The 22,248-nt window shown below is 27.0% G+C and overlaps 2 protein-coding genes across 3 annotated transcripts; one reads left to right on the forward strand and one right to left on the reverse strand.

The window, feature by feature from the left end:
- Positions 1-6,592: 6,592 nt before the first annotated feature.
- LOC114132936 (uncharacterized) lies at positions 6,593-18,620 on the forward strand. Its single transcript, XM_050208262.1, has 10 exons — positions 6,593-7,647; positions 8,079-8,303; positions 9,104-9,355; positions 9,963-10,134; positions 13,491-13,554; positions 13,631-13,695; positions 14,311-15,233; positions 15,320-15,544; positions 16,513-16,764; positions 16,880-18,620. Exons 1-10 carry the CDS (start codon positions 6,756-6,758, stop codon positions 17,050-17,052), a joined length of 3,243 nt encoding a protein of 1,080 aa, XP_050064219.1. The 5' UTR covers positions 6,593-6,755; the 3' UTR covers positions 17,053-18,620.
- LOC114132928 (probable cytochrome P450 6a13) lies at positions 18,258-20,618 on the reverse strand. Of its 2 annotated transcripts, none has more exons than XM_027998535.2 (4): positions 19,618-20,618; positions 19,262-19,486; positions 18,879-19,130; positions 18,258-18,787 (listed from the first exon to the last, which is right to left on the reverse strand). In XM_027998535.2, the coding sequence occupies exons 1-4, from the start codon at positions 20,507-20,509 to the stop codon at positions 18,648-18,650; spliced, it is 1,509 nt and encodes a 502-aa protein (XP_027854336.2). In that variant the 5' UTR covers positions 20,510-20,618; the 3' UTR covers positions 18,258-18,647. The 2 variants fall into 2 exon arrangements, with proteins under 2 accessions (XP_027854336.2, XP_027854335.2); XM_027998534.2 differs by having other exon boundaries at positions 18,258-18,820; positions 19,618-20,615.
- Between the last annotated feature and the right edge of the window lie 1,630 nt (positions 20,619-22,248).

Below are 22,248 nucleotides of genomic sequence, written 5' to 3' on the forward strand. Positions count from 1 at the left end.
ACGACTAAACACATTATTTCATAGATATTTCATCTTACATTCTTTTAACTATATTTTGATTACTTAATAAAATGTATAATGATTATAAATAATTTATAATAATAATACAATCCTTCGACCTGTAACATGTTTGTGCACCGAAGTATCTCGATTTGTCGCTTGCTCCGTATTCTGCTACCCGGTCATCGGCAAAGTAAAATCATAATTATAACATATTTTTATTTCAATATACGTTTAAGTATAATCCGTATAACGAGTGTGTTGTTTAACATTACATGCTCTTAAATTATAAACATTTGCGCTTTGAATAATAAGTTATTATTAACAAGTTTTTACTAAATGGATATTAAATATATATATATATATATATGTATTAATTGATTATAATTCATTGTGTAAACAATGAAGACAATTTAACAAATGTAATTCAAAAATAAATTTTATGTTTTTGGAAAGAAAAACATTTTATTATCTTATAACAGCAGTCTACTATCTATTTACTTTTATTTAATAATAGTTCTTAGTCAACTACTTAAGAAGTCATATCTCATACTGTTATACATAATTAAATATTTTATAAATATTATTGTAATTATTTAGGTTTATGTATTATAAGTACCTACTTGAAGATATTTAAAAATGTAAATAAGATTGTGTTGAATTAAAACTGCCAACCGATTGAGCGTATTCAACACAAACACCTTAACAAGTAACAACTAAAATCACATTACACCCATCACCTAACTGAATCTTCATTATCTTTTCCAGAGACGATTTTCTCATGACACATAGGTAGGTACTTAGCTAGGTACTCATGTTTTAATAACCTCATCTACGGTAAAATTGACTCGTCTTTTCTTCAAGATTATTTTAGTGTTCCTGCTTACATTACTCGTAACATTGCTCCTATTCTTATTACCCATTGGTGATTGGTCCTTACTTAACTAAGTATTCAAATAATAAATCTATAGTTCGCATCGTTTGATATAAACTCAGTCGAATATTGAGCTACTCTTATTTTGATATGTTTTGTTTAATTATATCTTATATGTGAATACTATAGGGTAGGTATAAGTATAGTACCTATAGCCACCTAGGTACCTAGACGCTTTGTAATTTTGGAATTATATTATATTAAAGAGATCACATTCACCCGTATTTCATGCCGGAACAACCGCGTAAATACTGATAACAGTGATAACATTACTCGCTTGATTAAGGCACTAAATATATGGGTATATGCTAAACCGCCATTTTGCGACTCGTTTATCAATGATAAAATAAACGCGGCAACATCGTAGTTCCATTGTATTATATGTGAAAATGGCGGCTTAGCATACCTATTATCTATAGTGCCCTAGCTTGATCTCTTAATCCTGCATTTATACCATGGACCATGTATAAATAAATACTATATATGGGTGTTGTACAATTTTAATTTTTCAACATTTCAAACTTACAATTTTCATTGTTTATAACAGTATTGTACATATATTTTTTTTTAATTTTTATTTAATAAATGAATATCATCACTATTTATTTCCGTAGAAATTAATAGAAAAATGTGGTAATTAATTAATAGGCAGTAACGCTAAATACCCTTGCACGATAGAGACAGTAATCATAGAATGTAATTTTGTTAACATGTTTATTATAAAAAAATATGAATTTATCATTAAAACGTGCAACAAATTTAAATCAATTTTTTATTTCAAATGGATATTATGAAGATATATAAACTAAAACTCGTTACTTAAAGACGTAGTAAGAATTATTTATCAAATTCATAACATTAGCACGCGATAACATAAATTAATATCATGTGAATGCCGATTAACTAAAAGCAATTATTTTTAGTTATTACATTATATTACATTGAATGGTCATATCAAATATCATGATCGTTCGTTACCTGTTGAATACTTAAGATAAAAAATAAAAATATATATAGGTACGCGATAACGACCACGGGCCAGGCCAGTCAGGGTCATCATCGACGTTGAACAACATCCAAGGAGCAAACTCCGCCAGAATATCGGTCAAGATAAAAAGGTAACAATAGGTCTATGGTAACTCCGTCAGTTTTTTTTCTTACCTTTAATGGATATAGATAAAATATTGTTAAGGTTAAGATCGATTCAAATTATTAATAATTTTATCTTCATATTATGTGAAATCAGGATTTCCAATGATGATATCGGCAGTAGGTAAGGCATACGTAAAGACGTATACTTTGGCGAACATAATCATTCGTAGTCTGCGTGTTTCCGTGTATATTTCTGATATTTCAATTACAATTACATGAGTAATGATGCAGCGGTTCCTCCTTGTTTGTGGGCTGATCAAAATGCAAATTTCAATCGAAAAACAAATGCCTGTAAATCCTTTCATAGTCATCTGAGAATACATTTCATAAAAGTCATCCGAATGTTCACATTTTTAGTAAAGTTCTTATCAAATTTCAAACCCAAACTTATACTAAACTAAATGTCATTTCTCAAGTAAATCAGATAAAAAATTCAAAATAAAAAAAATAAAAAAATGACAGTATTACAGGATGCGATGAATAGGTATACTAATAAAGAAATACAAAACTTAGAATATATTTGCAAATTGTATCACATCATTATAGTTTTCATACATGACAATATTTATGACGATTATTTATTTTTTATTATATTTTATTATATTATGTGGACGATTATTTATTTATTATTTTTTTACTATGATTTATGTATATTTAATGTAGACGATTATACTGAACTACAAAATTAAACTTTTTTTAATCATCAGGGTTGAATATACATTTTTCTAAACCAATTTTTTATACTGATTTCAAATCTGTAATTAGATTTTTTTATCACCTTTAGTTTTTTACTTATAGCTATTTCATTTTTTATAGGTAAAGCATATATTTTGAAATAAAATTACTAAATAAAATGTTTATTTTACTTGTTTTTTTTCAATGATTAATATTATAATAATATATTATGCTATAAAATAATTCAAAAAAATATTTATAATTAAATAATTAAATTAAAAAAGCAAAAAGTTTACATATTTAAAAATGTTGTGAGAATGGTTTTCTATTATATTTTTTATTAAGTACGTCACGATGTAGCATCCAGCAGTAGTCTGCTAACATACTTTCATTCCAAAAACCCTGGTAACGTTTTTCCATTAACTGGATGTTCTAATGAAATCTTTCGCCTTGTTCATCACTTACCGCACCTAAATTTTCCGGAAAAAAATCTAGCTGTGAATGTAAAAAATGAATTTTCAATGACATTCGACATTCGAGTTTATTATACGCATTTAATAGATTTTGAATTCCATTCTTATATGTAAGAGCTTTGTGATTCCCCAAAAAGTTTTCACAAGTCCATATAAAAGCATGCCATGCTTCTTGCTCTGCTGTATTAAGACGCTACACAAAATCATTGTCTTTTTTAAGTGTTTGTAATATCGTACTAATTGACTATAATATTAGGTAATACATGGATGTGCATTATATACTGAAGTAATATCATTAAGATAAAAGTATAGATTAGATTATATTTTAAAATACAATCGGGTACTTCGATATATAATATACGTATCTATATCCGTATACAACACACACTACACAGTATAATAATACGTATAATAGAACAAATTTTAATTAATTTCATTTTAAAAACTGTACGTGCTAGAAAAAAATGAAAAACAGATTTGAAATCAGCATAAAAAAATCTATCAGATTCAGTTGAAATCATCTCTGATGAAATTTGTTTGTCGACCTGTATTATTAATTATTATTATGAAAAATATGATTTAAATATTTAATGTGGACGATATGATACGATATTATATTATATTATATATTTTTTTTTAATAATATATCATATTGATTTTATACTACTATTTGATTTTCTTCACTGGCGGAGTTTACATGAACCCGATTTTACCTGTTTTTTTTTTCTGGCGGAATTTACAATAATCAAAGTTATTTTAGGTATTTTAAATGTAAGTCATATCTCTAAGATGATTCGTTTACCTATTAAAATATATAGTTTAGTACTCATAAATATAAAATTATCTTTAAAAATTAACAATAGCATTTTATTGACAAATGATAAAACTCAATTTGTTGACTCTGTGGTTCAATAGTTGTTGGATGAATAAAAAACTATTCATCGATGTAAATGCTAACGAAGTCTTCACTTTATTTTAAATATATTATAGTAAATCTAGTGATTATCATCAATAATAATAAAAAAGTATTCAAAATTTTTATTTATTATCTTTTTAATAATTAATTAATTCATAAAAAAAACCTGAATTTAACTTGAATTTATTATAAGACAATGAAAATTACTTGGTGTAATTATAGCTTAGAATGAATATAAATGTTTTGAAAATTTCACTGTGATGTATATCATATTGATGTTTTATAGTAAATTATAATATAAATAGAAAAAAAAGTTATGTATGTTGCTATGCATAAATTTTTTTATATTTTTTGAATTTTAACAAAATAACTAACGCCGTTATTTTTTATATGAATATTGAATACACAATCTTATAAAAAAGTAATCTTGAACTGTATAAAAATATAATAATATGCATTTAGGTATGCAAATTATTGTATTATTGATATTTTTAAATTGCTGAAAGAACGATTTATGAAAAACCTTATAAATTATACTGAACTTTAATATTAAAACCTTATTATAGATATTAAAATTTTTAAAAAATTTACATTTTTAACTACATAAGAATTTACATATTTTTGTAATTTAGACGACTTTTGAAAAAATTTGAACTTATAACACTGACATAAATATCTGCAATGTGATTGTATTTTAAAAACATTTCAATTGCAGTAAAGACAACTTATGAGGAATTTTGTATATAATATGTTGAAACGTTTTTGCTCACGAACAAAAATGCTATCATTTAAATCAAAAAATCTTAAAAAGTTAATATTTTAAAATATACCCATAAGATCCAAATTTGTACCAGAAACAAATTTATTTAAAGTTAAAGATTTAACTATTTTTACTGCCCTTACAGGTTAATAATAAGTCTTGATATAGGACATTGCATTAAAACTGACAAAATAGATCTGCAAATCTAAAACTCATAAAATATACAATATAACATATTTTTATTTTTAATTAAAATTTTATGTTTTTGTAATAATATATATATATATAATGGTAAATACATTTATTATATTTAAAGCTCTTTAAATATTTTCTGATCACCAGATTGTTATAGTAAAAATAGTGGTTTTAAATTTTAAATTGTAGTTTCAAATTTTATAATAATTGGGTAAAAAATATATTTTAAGTGCATATACATATTTAGCAATTACTTCTATATACGATAATAGTTACTACTATAAACTATAGAAATAATCACACCTACTAAGAGTAAAAAAATTATTTATCTAAAGTGCTCATTACTTCATTATCTGAGTAGTGCATAGCTATCAAACAATCACACGTCAATAAATAATTAATAAAATTATTATTGCTAATATTGTACTCTGAATGAGTGATGCGTTTTTCATGTATAATTTTTTTGACGATTTTATTTTGTCACACTTTTTAGCATTAATTGCTTCAATATTCAAATTTAAGAGTGGTTTCTGGCATCAAATTCAATGAAGTTAGTAATTAAAACCAAAATTAAAAATTTCAAAAGTTTCATATTATTATTATTATTATTATTATAAATGGTATAATAATTACGTGGGTGATGATTATATGGGCGTTTTATTCCCATTTTCCCACTATGATCATAATTGTTAAGTCAACGATATTTTTAAAATGGCTTTTCATTAATTTAATTTAATAATGTATACTGTACACTGCACAGGATCAGGTGATAGCATATGACACAAAAGTGCTTTGGACTCAACAGCTCTGGTACATCTGACTATTCTGTACTGGAAACTACTAGGATATGTTGCATACCCCTTCCTCTTCTCACCGATTAGAAGTCTGTGACTTGGCCACGGCCCCATTGTTGAGTCCTCCGAAAGTTGTTTTTTATATACAATTTGTGTGTGTAATACTTATGACAGGAGTAATTAATACCAATTACAAGGAATTTTAATGAATCAATCCAAATTATATAATGCAGGCGATTCCAAAGATTCGCAGTTATCGCGAAACAAAATATTTCATAATTATATTTACAATTAGTAGCAATTCGATAGCCCATAACAAGACTATGGATGTGTTAAATTTAAATGATTTGGTAAATCATTGTACAAAAAACGATTCTTTGAAATCGAGTTTTTCAAGATGTTTTATGATTTGTTTTAATAATTATATTACTATAGAATGAGTAATTTTTTTTTTCAATTTATAGATAATCTTAACACGGTAGATAAAGGTAATTGTTGACAACATAAAAGCATTTATTATATTATATGTATGTTTTAATGTTATTATGAATTAACACAAATCTATACTGACGTATTTTGGTAAATTATTAAAATAACTAAAACAACAACTTGAACGAATTTGATATGGCGTCTTCGTGATTGTTTTTTTTATCAGCGAGTGCTGGGCGTATTTAAATATGAATTTAACTATTAAAATCAAGCAATTATATACCTACCTACATTTTAAATGTAATCTAATATTCTGATGTGTATAAAATTAGGAACGTATAATCATTATACTAATAGTTCGCATGAACACTACAGTCTGATAGTTGTAATTTAAAGAATCTAATGAAATAATATTTATATTTTAACAATGATTTCTATTATTTTACATTATTTGTTTGATAATTTCACCTTAATAAGTACTTCCGTGACTGTTTTACTTTTGTATTATTTTTCAACTTCCACGTACGACAAATGGCAAAAAGCAAATGTACCTCATATAAAACCTATTCCGTTATTTGGAAATTTAGCGAAAACACTTCTCGGTCTTGAAAGCTTATACGAAGGGTTCGATAGAATTTACAGACAGTTTCCGAATGAAAAAATTTGTGGGTTTTACCAGATGAAAACACCATACCTTATGATTCGAGATCCAGAATTAATCAATACAATTCTCATCAAAGACTTTACGCACTTCACTGACCATGGTTTCTACTTGGATCCGTCGATCAATCTTTTATCAAAAAGTTTATTTTTCATGAACGGCCAAAGATGGAAAATTATGCGACAAAAGCTCAGCCCTGGATTCACGTCCGGTAAACTCAAATTGATGTATGGCCAAATCAAAGACTGTAGCAAAGAGCTATTAAACTATATCAGTAAAAAATCTAGTACGTCCGATGAAATTGAAATACACGATTTATTAGGAAAATACGCAACCGATGTCGTTGGTACGTGTGCTTTCGGTTTAAAATTAGATAGTATGACTGATGAAGACAATGAATTTCGGAAGCATGGGAAAAAATTATTCAAACCAACATTAAGGCAGCTTATCATCAACATGTTGGGAATGATTTCACCGACAATTCCAAATAAATTGAAAATTCAACAATTTTTACCTGAAGTAATCGATTTCTTTGATTCAACATTTAAAGAAGTCATTACGTATAGGGAAAAAAATAACATAAACAGGAACGATGTGGCACAAACATTGATGCAAGCCAGAAACGAACTTGTATTGAATAACGATTCATTCCCTGAAGGTATAAAATATTACTCAAATACGGTTTGCATATTGACATGTATATGTCTTATGGCTGGGGGTCATTCTGTTAATTTGTGCGACACCAAGAATGTTACCATTTGAGACGGCGATTGTTTATAGCAACTGGTTGTTATAGCAACCGGTTGCTATGTAAAAATGTATAAAAATATATATATACATTATTATATTATTAGTTTAATCTAACTATTTTTAACTATTTTTTATTTTTTTTATTTTTACTATTTTTAATTTTTTTTTTTTATTCTAATACCAAATTGACATTGACATTCTTATGTCAACTATATTCAGTAGAAACAAGACATATACATGTACCGATATATCTGCATGTAGTGTAGATTCTCTTTAGTTTTTATATTTTTTAATAATAATTGTTTGCAATTATTTATTTATTATTGTTTATTTTTGCAGAAAAATTTACAGATACAGATATTGTTGCAAATGCGATTCTTCTGTTTGTCGCCGGTGCTGAACCTGTAGCCGATACGCTAGCTTTTTGTTTTTATGAATTAGCGTTGAATAAACCAATTCAAGAAAAACTGCGTCAGCATATTTGTGAGACAAGAGAAAAGCATGGTGGAGAGTTCAATCATAGTTACTTAGCGAATCTACATTACGCCGACATGGTTTTATTGGGTAAAATTGCAATAGTACTAGAAAACGACTAAATACAAATTACGCCCACATTGTAGTTAGTTTGCGTCATTTTTTTTATTTGTTTGTCTTGATAAAAAATATAACTGTGCAAATTCAGTAGGTAAGGATCCAGGATTTTTTCAAGATAGGTACAAAGAGTTTAAAAAAATCTTAAAATATTTGAAGGTAACCTTTTATTTAGATATCATTCTTTTTGACAAAATACCTAAAAATTACTAGAGTTGAACATAATATATAATTTGAACAAAACCACTAACCTATCATTTTGGTGAATTTATAAATAAATTATTGAATAATAAAAAAAATTAACATATCTAATATAATTTAATGAGATACTAAACTATGATATTTATTTTGATGATAAACGTACTATATTTAATGAGTAAAACGGTAGGTATTATTGTGTAAAAATGTATAATACATACAAATATGGAATAGTTATAATTTTTTAACATAACATTATAATAAATTATACAAGTATTTAACAATTTAATAAATTGTTAACCATACCAATAAAAGTTAACTGAGAGTCCTAATTCTCTGAAAAAAAAACGTATTAGTCCATATAAATATCATACATTTATATATAAAATATAAAAATTGTATAATAGTTGATGTATTGGATCTAGTTCAAGTTCTGTTGTATTTTTTTGTGTTTGATTGATATGTTACATGTTATGTTAGATGTTTTTTTTTTTTTTTTGTTTAACTATACTTAAATTAAATCATATTATATAACATAATATGCGTTGTTTAATATAATATACAAACTGTTTTAGAAACAATGCGCAAACACAGTGGAGTTATTGTTCTGTTTAGAGAAGCAACTAAGACTTACCCAGTCCCTGGCCAATCATTGGTTATTGAAAAAGGACAAAAGATAATAATACCGACTTACAGCTTTCATCACGATCCCAAATATTATCCTGATCCAGACATTTTCGATCCAGAAAGATTTTCTCCTGAGGAAAAAGCAAAACGGCTTAATGCTACTGAATTATTTTTCGGCGATGGACCTCGTTTTTGTATAGGTAGTTACTCTATTTATATATATATATTGTATAGTGTATATCAGCGTTTCTCAACCAGGGGGTCGTGACTCCCAGGGGGGTCGCGGGCACCTTGACTAAGGGTCGCGTAGGTCAAAAATAATAAAACGATGATTTATAAAATATACCTTTTTATTTAAATATTTAAAACTTCTTATTGAACATAAATAACACAAAAATGAAATTAATAATAACAATAATAAGCAGTCGATTAAATGTAGATATCTCATCAATAAAACGGGCATTTTTCCAGTTTTCTAATAATGGGAATTCTTAACGACCCGAGACATAACGTTAACACTTGATAAGATTAAGTTAATATAGAGGTATGGTATTTATAAATTAACATTTAAAATGTTAAATTTCGTTTGGTTAATATGATAGGATATTTTTATTGTTCAAATTTTTACTTAATAAAGATGGAGGGGGTCGCGAAGTGATTGATCACATTGTATTTGTATACCTATTTTGGGGGTCGTGAAACTAAAAAGGTTGAGAAACGATGGTGTATATTATAATACAATATTGTATTCAGATAAATTAATAATATTTTGTTAGCTAAAACAACGAATAAAATGTTGATTTGCAGGAAAACGTTTGGCTGAACTAGAATTAAAATTAGGTTTATCAGAAATAATTTATAACTTTGAACTTTTACCGTGCAGCAAAACTGAAAACCCAATACAACTTATACCAAAAGGAATGATTGTAAAACCAAAGAATGGCGTTTGGTTGACTCTGAAACCAATCATTAGACAATAGGTCTACTAATGATGATTATTGATTATATTTAATCTACCTTTGTAATGTATTATAATAGTATATATTTATATTTTTAATTTTAATAAATGAAAAGTGATGTTTTATGAAGACAATTAACGGAAAACTATAATTAAAATAGTATTAAATGTCAAATTAGATATAAATATTTATAAAAAAAATATATGTATATTTTGAATAAAAATATAAAAAATTATTATTATCTCTACATATAAAAATGGATCCCTGTTTCCCTTGGTCATCGCATCACGCGTGAACAGCTGGACTGATTTCGCTAATTTTTTTTATTATTATGTTCGTAATTGTCAGGAGAATGTCATTATGTAATACATTTTTAGGAAAATCCACCAAAAAATTACAGAATATTAAAATTTAAAAAAGTATAAATTTTTAACTACATAAAAGTTTACAAATTGTTGACGACTTTTGAAAAAATTTGAACTTAGAACGCTGTCATAAATATCAATGCGATTGTATTTTAAAAACATTTCAATTGCAGTAAAGACAACTTATGAGGAATCTTGTATATAATATGTTGAAATGTTTTTGCTCACTAACAAAAATGCTATCATTTAAATCAAAAAATCTTAAAAAGTTAAAATTTTAAAATATACCCATAAAATCCAAATTGGTACCAGAAACCACCTTATTTAAAGTTGAAGATTTAACTATTTTTACTGTTCCTACAGGTTAATAATAACTCATGATATAGGACATTGTATTTAAACTGAAAAATAGCTCTACAAATCTAAAATACGTAAAATATACAATTTAACGTGTTTTTGTTATTAATTAAGATTTTATTTTTTTGTAATAAAAAATATATATATATATGCACACATTTATTATATTTAAAGCTTTTTAAATATTAACTGATCACCTTATTGTTATTGTAAAAACAGCGGTTTTGAATTTTAAATTGTAATTTCAAACTTTATTTTAACTGTGTAACAAATATATTTTAATAAGTGTACCTATATACTGGTATATACTATTCGGCACCTACTTCTAAATATGATAATAGTTACTATAAACTAGAAATAATCATACCTAATAAGAGTTAATAAATTATTTATCTAAAGTGCTCATTACAAATTTACAATCTGCGTAGTTATCATAGCTATCAAACAATCACACGTCAATAACTAATTAATACAATTGTTATTGATAATATTGTATTCTGAATGAGTGATTGATGCGTGTTTCATAAAAAAAAAATTTGACGTTTTTATGCATTATATTGTCATACTTTTGAGCATTAAAATGCTTCAATATTCAACTTTGATAGTGATTTTGGAATCAAATTCAATGAAGTCGGTAATTTAAACCAAAATTAAAAATAGCAAAAGTTTCATATTATTGTAAGTGGTATAGTAATTAAGAATGTGAAGTTAATATTTATATGGGTGTTTTATTCCCACTATGATATTTATTTTTGATTTTAAATTATAGTGCATACTACAATACTGAAAATACTCCATAGATAATATTTTGTATTTTATAGGTTTTTGATTATTTTATTTCATTATAGCACAAAATTGAACATAAAATATAATATTCAAAAACTTATGTAATCTAATATTAATACTCATATAATCTGTTAGCCTCCTATTACCAGCGGTTGAGTTGATAAAAGTTATAATAAATATAATGTCGACACGACGTGTTTTTCTAAAATGTCAATTAAGATTTAAAATAATGAGTGTCCTTTAATAAAAAAAAAAATCACCCAACATAATAAATATTTATAAAATACTAATAAATTAAAGTTAAACCATATGAACAAACAAAAGTATATTTGCAGATATTAACTGCTTTTGACATAACTAAATTAATTCCCAACTCGGTCAAGTGTTAATCTGAAAACTAAAATGTCAATAAAACAAAAATAGAATACCGACCATAAAAATATACTACCTAAACAAAATCGAGATACGTTCCCAAACAACAACTTAATACCACTTGATTATGTTCATCTTTTTTTCAAAGAATATCTTTCCGGATCAAAAACTTAAGGATTAGTACAACATTTTGGATAATTTTGATGAATGCTTAAGTCGATATTATTGTTAAAAATTACGGTAAAATATTTCATAACTTCTGGTGAGTTAAATCTTATTTATAAAAAAAGTACTTAACATTTTATATGAAATAATTTGTTACAAGTTGGCAAAGATTAATCTAATCAATAAATGAAATAACATTTTTTTATCGAAATTCATTGTCCTTGTCTATCATACTACCTAATTTCAAACCGAAAGCATGTCCTTATAACTTCGGCGACATATTTATTCATAATATCGTACACGTCAAAGTGGTCAAACTGATCAGTTGTCTTCGATCTCGTGTCGAATACTTATATATATATATAATATAATGTATAACATTTTATAAAATTTTAAATCTTATTAGTTACCTATAAATATGTATCATTCTTATCTACAAAATAATTTACAAACTTTTGTAATTTTTACCAAATTTGATATCAATCAAATTGGATTAAGTAAAATTAAACGTATTAAATAGGAAAATAATCATAAATGTAAAGAATAGAGACTTGGTTAAGCGTGAGAAATTTCACTTTAAACACTTCAACATTAGGTTTAATAACAATATGTAATAACTAATAAGTAACAAAAATAATTTAAAACATAGGTAAGTTAAAAGTTATATAATAAAATTCCACTTCAGATAGATACCTAACCTAACCTAACCCTTATATAGGTAGAAATATATACACACTGAGTGTTATATTGAAATTACATATTGAAGATATTATTTTATTTAATAAAATATTTTCATTATTCTTTATCTGATAATAACTGTTTACCTAATTTTGAAAACATGTCGTGAATAATTTAAAATTGTAATGTTTTCGTAGATTTTTTTCCAGTATCCAGTGATGTGTCAATAATACATAATTTAGTACAGAATATTTTCCTAATTTTAATATGTTTCACGTGGAAAGTATTTATATGTTTCAGAGAAAAAGTAATATAAACCGTGTTCAGGTATATGTTGGGGTCTCCTATATAAGTTGTCAAGATTTAGAATTTGAGTTTACCCAAATCTTGTGATCAAAAACATTTTAACATCTGAGTAAGGTCGTAACACATTTTAGGATTATAATTATCAGTTTTAGTAATATGTAAAATATTGAACATGATTTTGTCACACGAATTTAGTAAATATATAAAGTAATACGCTGTAATATGTAATGAGTGTAATGGCTTGTAACGTGCCTACTTTCCGTCGCTTCAGTTGTTGGTTCGAAATATAATTGTTAAGTCAATGATATTTTTGAAATGGTTTTTTACTATGTAGTTTAATTTAATAGTGTACAGGATCATGTGATAAGCGATAGCAAATGGCCCAAAAGTGCTTTGGACTCAACAGCTCTGGTACATCTGACTATTCTGGGCTGGGGCTTACTGTCTTATATATGTGGAATTGTGGCATACCCGTTTCTCTTCTCAGCGATCTGAAGTCAGTGTTTTGGCCACAGCCCCGTTGTTGCGACCTCCGAAAATTGTTTTTTATGTGTAATACTAATGACACTTAAACAGGAATGATTAATACTAATGATAAAGCATTTTAATAGATCAATAAAAATGTATACTAGCATATCACGAATCATAACTGCCGGTACCGTGGGAGTCCCTGAATGGTATATAAGGGGGCCCTAAATAGGCACATTTCAGACGTGATCCACCAGAGTTAGAGTAAGCACCTTCACGCCAATCAGTTTAATATTTATATCTCCTGAACTAAGAATATTTTTCATAATTTAATTAAATTAATTATTTGGACATGGAATATTTTTCTAATAAAAAACACTTAGAAATATTTCATCTGCGTTCACATTTATTTCAAATCCACATCATTACGGTTGCTCATACGTAGCACGCTACAAAATGATACGTCATCATGATTGATTTTTTATCAGCGAGTGCCGGGCGTATTTTAATATGAATTGAATGATTAAAATCAAGCAATTGTTACCTACGACCTATATACATTTTAAATGTAATCTAATATTCTGATTATAATATTAATATAATATAATTAATATTTCTGATGTAAATAAATTTAGGAATGTATAATCATTATACTAATAGTTCGCATGAACATTACAGTTCGATAGTTGTAATGTAAAGAATCGGATGTAATAATATTTATATTTTAACGATGATTTCTATTATTTTACATTCTTTGTTTGATAATTTCACCTTAATAAGTACCTCCGTGACTGTTTTACTTTTGTATTATTTTTCAACTTCCACTTACGACAAATGGCAAAAAGCAAAAGTACCTCATATGAAACCTATTCCGTTTTTTGGGAATTTAGCGAAAACACTTCTCGGTCTTGAAAGCCAATATGAAGGGCTCGATAGAATTTACAGACAGTTTCCGGATGAAAAAATTTGTGGGTTTTACCAGATGAAAACACCATACCTTATGATTCGAGATCCAGAATTAATCAATACAATTCTCACCAAAGACTTTGCGCACTTCACTGACCATGGTTTCTACTTGGATCCGTCGATCAATCTTTTGTCAAAAAGTCTGTTTTTCATGAACGGCCAAAGATGGAAAATTATGCGACAAAAGCTCAGCCCTGGATTCACGTCCGGTAAACTCAAGTTGATGTATAGCCAGGTCAACGACTGTAGCAAAGAGCTATTAAACTATATCAGTAAAAAATCTAGAATGACCGATGAGATCGAGATACACGATTTGTTAGGGAAATACGCTACCGATGTCATTGGGACTTGTGCTTTCGGTTTAAAATTAGACAGTATGGCAGATGAAGACAGTGAATTTCGGAAGTATAGAAAACAATTATTCAAACCAACATTGAGGCAGCTTATGGTCATCATATTGGGAACGATTTCACCACAAATTCCAAGAAGGTTGAAAATTCAACAATTTTTACCTGAAGTAATCGATTTCTTTGATTCAACATTTAAAGAAGTCATTACGTATAGGGAAAAAAATAACATAAACAGGAACGATGTGGCACAAACATTGATGCAAGCCAGAAACAAACTTGTATTGAATAACGATTCATTCCCTAAAAGTATAAATTATTACTCGAATACGGTTTACGTATTTTAATAATAATTGTTTGCATAATTATTTATTTATTATTGTTTATTTTTGCAGAACAATTTACAGATACAGACATTGTTGCAAATGCGATTTTACTATTTATCGCCGGTGCTGAACCTGTATCTGACACGCTAGCTTTTTGTTTTTATGAATTGGCGTTGAATAAACCAATACAAGAAAAACTGCGTCAGCATATTTGTGAGACAAGAGAAAAGCATGGTGGAGAGTTCAATCACAGTTACTTAGCGGATCTACATTACGCCGACATGGTTTTATTGGGTAAAATTATTGCAATATTACTAGAAATCGGTTGAATAAAAATTAATTGATTTAAATAATAAACTGAAAAAATAATAGTATAACTGGTGATGTATTTGATTTAGTTGAGTTTTTGTTGTCTATTTTTGTGTTCATTAACGTGCTTTAAAATATATCTTTCTCTTTACGACTCAAGCTATATCTAAATTATTAGTGCCTATCTTCCAATATACAGTCTACTATAATAGGTATTTTGTATTATACCATACATAAATTGCTCTCAATGGTAGCTTATAGTTTTATACCATTTTATATATTTTATCTTTGTACTTCCCAATGGCTATCACATATTACATTATTAATAAACTAAAATAAAATAAATTATAATTTCGTTTTCCTGAAAATCAATTATATGTATCTTTTTTTTTAATGAATAATATTTTGTTTTATATATATATATATATATATATATATATATATATAAAATGTAAGTAGGCCGCATATTATACTGTAATTTTTATTACGGTAGACCGTGTAATACATGAATAGACTGCATATTGGGAAATCGCTTTATAATTTATAATAATTAATGTATAACTTATTTTATATAACAACAGTAGCAGTAATAATAATAATGAATAAACTAAAACAAATAAAATCACCGTGAAAAATTGTGTCTTGTCATTTGGGGTAATAAACTTTGTAATCTACATACACTTGAAATTCTACTGATTAATTTAAAGCTTTTATCGTTATAAATGCATTATACATGATCATACAAGTATAATTATAATTATTTATGTGTAGAATAACTGTGTATCCATAGATTGACGTGTCATATCAGATGTTTTTTTTTTGATTTAACTATACTTAAATTAAATCATATTATATAACATAAAACATAATATACTTTAAAATAAAATATAGGTACTTAATTATATATTAGATAATATAATACTTTGTTTGATATAATGTATAAACTATTTTAGAAACAATGCGCAAACACAGTGGAATTATTGTTCTGTTGAGAGAAGCGACTAAGACTTACCCGGTCCCTGGCCAATCATTAGTTATTGAAAAAGGACAAAAGATAATAATACCGACTTACAGCTTTCATCACGATCCCAAATATTATCCTGATCCAGACATTTTCGATCCAGAAAGATTTTCTCCTGAGGAAAAAGCAAAACGACCTAATGCTACAGAATTATTTTTCGGCGATGGACCTCGTTTTTGTATAGGTAGTTACTCTATTTATATATATATTATATAGTGTATATTATAATAAAATTTTGTATTCAGATAAATTAATAATATTTTGTTAGCTAAAATAACGAATAAAATGTTGATTTGCAGGAAAACGTTTGGCTGAACTAGAATTAAAATTAGGTTTATCAGAAATAATTTATAACTTTGAACTTTTACCGTGCAGCAAAACTGAAAACCCAATACAACTTATACCAAAAGGAATGATTGTAAAACCAAAAAATATCGTTTGGTTGACTCTAAAACCAATCATTAGACAATAGGTCTACTAATGATGATTATTGATTATATTAATCTACCTTTGTAATATAATATAATAATAGTATATTTTTTATATTTTAATTTTAATAAATGAAAAGTGATGTTTTATGAAGACAGATAACGGAATACTTTTGTTAAAATAGTATTAAAACTCAAATTAGATATAAATATTTATAATAAAAACTTAAAAAATATTATTGTTGTATACAAATTTTGTTTTATTTTATTTTATTAGTTGCTTACTCTTAAAATGTATATAATTTAATTATTTAATAATATCAGCATTATGTAGTCTTCTATAGTTCTATAGAGAACAGAATTGATTGTAAAATCATATTTTTATTGAAATGAGATATTTTTAATCTGATTAAAAATGTTTATGATTTAGATTATTCTTATAGAAATAAACTCAATTTTTTTTTTTACATATTTTTAAATAATCGGTAAATACTAAATATTTTAGTAATTTTTGACTCCACAAAATATTATTGTCGTTCGTTATTAATTCTATAAAATAAACAAGTGACTTTACTAGAAATAAGTGTATGCCGTTCTCTATCACTTAATCATAGTTGAAAACAAAAAATTGTAGTTACTGATCCAATTGCACTAAATAGCGTTTTAATTGACTTTCAAGTTTTTCATTATGTACTTTTACGGTAGCCAAAAACCAACCCGTTCAATAAAATATAGAGAATATTATTCAATCTTAATTCGATTTGATTAGTTTATCCTTGATGGTTAATATAAATGTACGCAATAAGCCATACGGTTACCTATTCACATAATTTATAATACCTATGCAATATGAATGAATATACATATTTTAAGCTTTTTTTTTTTATACATAATAAACTTCCACCACTCAATGTCTTACATAGATAAACAACATTAAGTTTCAATGCAACGCCTGGTTATTATGTTTAAAATTAAAATATTATACATAAATTATAGTTTTACCTAATAGATTTATATTGTTAATTAATTTGTTATTGAAACTTTTTATCATATCATATTCTGAGCGAAGCGAAAAAAAAATATCATCAACTTCAGTATGGACGTTTCATATAGCAAATTGGATTTAAATTTGTACTTTGGTGTGTCAAATTCGACAAAATATAATAAGAACATTTGTTAACATTTTAATATTATTATTATTAATAATTGTTTGCTGTTTGGTGACCGATTAGCTAATAATAACAATAAATGTCTTTATATATTTTTATTTTCAGTTTTAGATATCATTATCATTAAAAAAAATTCAATACTACAACACATAATTGCTAAATTAAATTAATTCATACTTTCATAGTATGATATTTTCATAAAACAAATACTTCACACAACAATTTTGAATCATCGCAAGACAAAAAAAAACATATAATAATTTATATGAATATTAAAAAATCATTAACATAAACCACTTATTCAAATTTACTAACTTATAAATTCCAATAAAATTAAGTATATTAAAATATTCATCGTTCAATCATTGAGTACCTATATGAATTAAATATTTATAAAATTTTGATAAATTGAACTATGCAAACAAACAAAACTATAATCAAAATAGGTACAATCATTGAATAGGTAACTATTAAACCGCAACGACTGGCTTTAGACTTAACCAAATTCCATTTTTTGGTCTGATAGCACCTCCAGCCTTCGCAAATTGAATGGGAATTTCAGTTTTTACGCACGGTGAAACTTCAAATTTCGAAATTATTTCTGAGAGACCTAATTTCATTTCCAATTCAGCCAAACGTTTACCTAAAAATCAAAATATCAACGAAACAAAAATAGAATATCAAGCATAAAAATGTATTACCAACACAAAATCGAGGTCCGTCCCCAAACAATAATTCAGTGCCACTAAGTCGTTTAGATTTTTCTTCTAGAGAAAACCTTTCCGGATCAAAAACGTCGGGATTAGTATAATATTTTGGATCATGATGAATACTGTAAGTCGGTATTATTATTTTTTGACCTTTCTCGATTATTAATGACGAGTTCGGAACTTGGTAAGCCTTAGTAGCTACTCTAAATAAAACAATAGTTCCGTTGACCTTACGCAATGTTTCTGAAATATAATTTAAAATATTACATTAATTTAACACAACAGAATCTCTTTATTTTATTGAAAAATCTATAACTAAAAATCAATATTTTATGATACATTAAAGATTTTCCAGAAAGTAGAAAAATAATTACCTGTTAAAACCATATCAGCGTAATGGAGATCCATCAAATAATCGTTACTAAATTCGCCACCATGTTTTTCTTTTATTCTGTTAATATGTTCACGTAATTTGTCTTGTATATGTTTATTCATAGCTAACTCATATAAACAAAAAGCCAATGTATCAGATACCGGTTCGGCACCAGCAAAATACATTAAAACTGCATTTGAAATTATATCCATTTCTGTAAATTTCTCTGCAAAATATAATACATATTATATTATATAATATTAAAATTTTAAACAAAATATTGAACGATCGTATACACTTATATATTAATTCGAATATGCAAGTTTTAGGTATATATTATAATCATAATTTCCTTACCTTCGGGATACGAGATATTATTTAGTACAAGTTCTTTTCTAGCTTGCATAAGTGTTTGTGCCACATCGTTCCTATTCAAATTGTTCTTTTCTCTATACTCGATTACATTTTTAAATGACGAGTTAAAGTATTCCATAACTTCCGGCGGGGTTGAACTCAATTTTAAAATACTCGACATTTTTGGTGAAATCAATTGCAACAGGTAGGTAAAAATTAGTCTAAACGACGGTTTCAATAACAATTTCGTATACTTTCGAAATTCGTTGTCTTCGTCTGTCATACTACCTAATTTCAAACCGAAAGCACACGTCCCTATGACGTCAGTGGCGTATTTGTTCATGATATCGTGCACGTCGAACTGATCAGTCGTCTTCGATTTCGTGTCGATGTAGTTAATCATGTCTTTGCTACATTCTTTGATCTGACTGTGCATCAACTTGAGTTTACCTGACGTAAAACCCGGGCTCATTTTTTGTCTCATAATCTTCCACTTCTGACCATTCATGAAGAACAAACTGCCCCCCAAAATGTTCACGGATGGGTCCATTTCGAATCCGTGGTCCGTGAAGTGCGCAAAGTCTTTGATGAGCACGTTGTTTATGAGTTCCGGATCACGAATCATCAAGTACGGCGTTCTCATCTGATAAAATCCGCAGATTTTCTTATCCGGAAATTGTTTGTAAATTTTATGGTACGTCTCGTTTTCGCTATCGAGCCCAAATATCATTCTGAACAAGTTGCCGAACAACGGTACCGGCCTCGTATGAGGCACGTTTACTTTCCTCCATTTGTCGTACGTGGACGTCGAATAATAATAAAGCAGTACACCGATCACTGTAGTGCATATCAAAGTAAACGAATCAAACAGACAATCGATCGTCCACGAAATCATCTCCGTGAAAGTATATATTCGTGTATTTCGTTCTCGGTTCTGCGAGTGCGCACTTGTTATACTCAAATGCACGACTGAATTGCATCCATCAGAGGCATTTGTCTGTATGTTATTTTATAGCGTCAGAACGCGCTTCTCGAGATCGTTAACTATTCGTGATTATACTTATTACGTCATGATAGGTACGCACATACAGAGTTTTGCTTCGAGCGCGGCTGTCACGTTTCTATTTGTATAGTGTTGACGGTATTTAAATACTTCGAGCTTACCGTAGCTTGCCCTGACACTGGAATAATTGTCAAATAAGTTACATAATATGCTTGAGTTTATAGTCTTAACATGCTGTGGTTCACACAGTTGAATTCGTCCAGTATGCAATAGGTACTTAACTACGAATAATATTACAGTTTTTATTATTATTTTTTTTTTTTTTTAAGTTGTATATGTCGCATTTTGTTCAACAGCTCAAGTCATTTAGGTAACTTTGAACATTTTTTTACTGTTGCGAGTTAATTTTTAATTTTTGTTTATTTTTTTTTTTCAAGTACTTGATTATCGGTATTTTGAATATTTTGAAATGGGAAACAATGTGTTTATTACATATTATTATGTATTATATACTTTATAATTATTAACACTTCTATCAAATGCTTATCTCAAATGCTGGCTTATTGTTGTGAAGTATATTAGATCACCGTTCTAAATTATTTATGAACAAATATATAGATTATTATTATTCTATTACGTTTTATATTGTTCTACAATAAAGTGCCATTGTAAATTTATTTCCTATATATTAGTTAGTAAGTTACCTACTGCCATCGATTATAGAATAGACTAGTAATTTCTAACCTTTTTTTTTCAATTCCCCTAAGACCTAAGCTTAATATTTTGCTAGATTGTACATCTCATTATAACTTTTAAACTTAAATAAAGCAAAGTCAATATTTTTCCGCCATTACCCAATATTTTTCACCTACCCCAGGTTTGAAATAAACTTCTATTATCAATGCTAATATCTATAATAGCATATCACTCATATTGTGTACACTCCAAGTTAATTACCAACAACCAAATTAATTTTAGCTGATACAGTCAACTTATAATGAGTTTTAAGATAATATTATAAGTATACACATTTCTCGTTTTATACGTCAGTTCCTTTGACTTCGACTTACATAATAGTATTTATGTACTATGTGTAGCCTATATAGTTTGCCTTATACGATTTATTGATTATTCTTTAAACGTTGAACGTCAGACGGTTATTATTATTTATTAATAATTATTATATTATGTAAAGTTAGTTGCGTTCATATAATTAAATATAGATCAGTATAAAATGTTACAATGCATGGTCGAAACTCAGAATCACTAGAACTATAAGAAATAAGTTATAATTAATTTGTTGTCCATCTTAATGTAATAAATCCATATTAATTTTGGTGCCGGGCATCTAGAACCCTATAAATGTGGCACTTCAGAGTATAAAATATAACAAATTTTAACCCAGTACAGTTACCTACTTTAAATCATTGTCGAAAATGGGGAGTGTTTAAGAAGCTAATGCTTCAAAAATATTTCATTAGTGCCACCAAAAATTAATAATATATATAATTATATAGTATAGACTTATTTGTATCCTTATAGGTTCATATTGATGTTAAAAATGTTAACTAACTACTGAAATTTTAATGGATTTCCGCTTATGCTTAAAACTAATTTTATTTCTATTACAG

The sequence above is a fragment of the Aphis gossypii genome, chromosome 1 (assembly GCF_020184175.1).
Source record: "Aphis gossypii isolate Hap1 chromosome 1, ASM2018417v2, whole genome shotgun sequence".
NCBI lineage: Eukaryota > Metazoa > Arthropoda > Insecta > Hemiptera > Aphididae > Aphis > Aphis gossypii.

What these genes read in the sequence shown, in the direction of transcription:
- LOC114132936 (XM_050208262.1), top strand. Translation starts at nt 6,756, where the DNA reads ATGATTTCTATTATTTTACATTATTTGTTTGATAATTTCACCTTAATA. An exon ending in AAACCAATCATTAGACAATA is followed by an intron (nt 10,135 to 13,490) that starts GGTCTACTAATG and finishes TTAATTTAATAG; the next exon opens with TGTACAGGATCATGTGATAA. An exon ending in CTTTGGACTCAACAGCTCTG is followed by an intron (nt 13,555 to 13,630) that starts GTACATCTGACT and finishes TTCTCTTCTCAG; the next exon opens with CGATCTGAAGTCAGTGTTTT.
- LOC114132928 (XM_027998534.2), bottom strand. Translation starts at nt 20,509, where the DNA reads ATGATTTCGTGGACGATCGATTGTCTGTTTGATTCGTTTACTTTGATA. An exon ending in TAATATCTCGTATCCCGAAG is followed by an intron (nt 19,487 to 19,617) that starts GTAAGGAAATTA and finishes TATATTTTGCAG; the next exon opens with AGAAATTTACAGAAATGGAT. An exon ending in CGGACCTCGATTTTGTGTTG is followed by an intron (nt 18,821 to 18,878) that starts GTAATACATTTT and finishes TTTGATTTTTAG; the next exon opens with GTAAACGTTTGGCTGAATTG.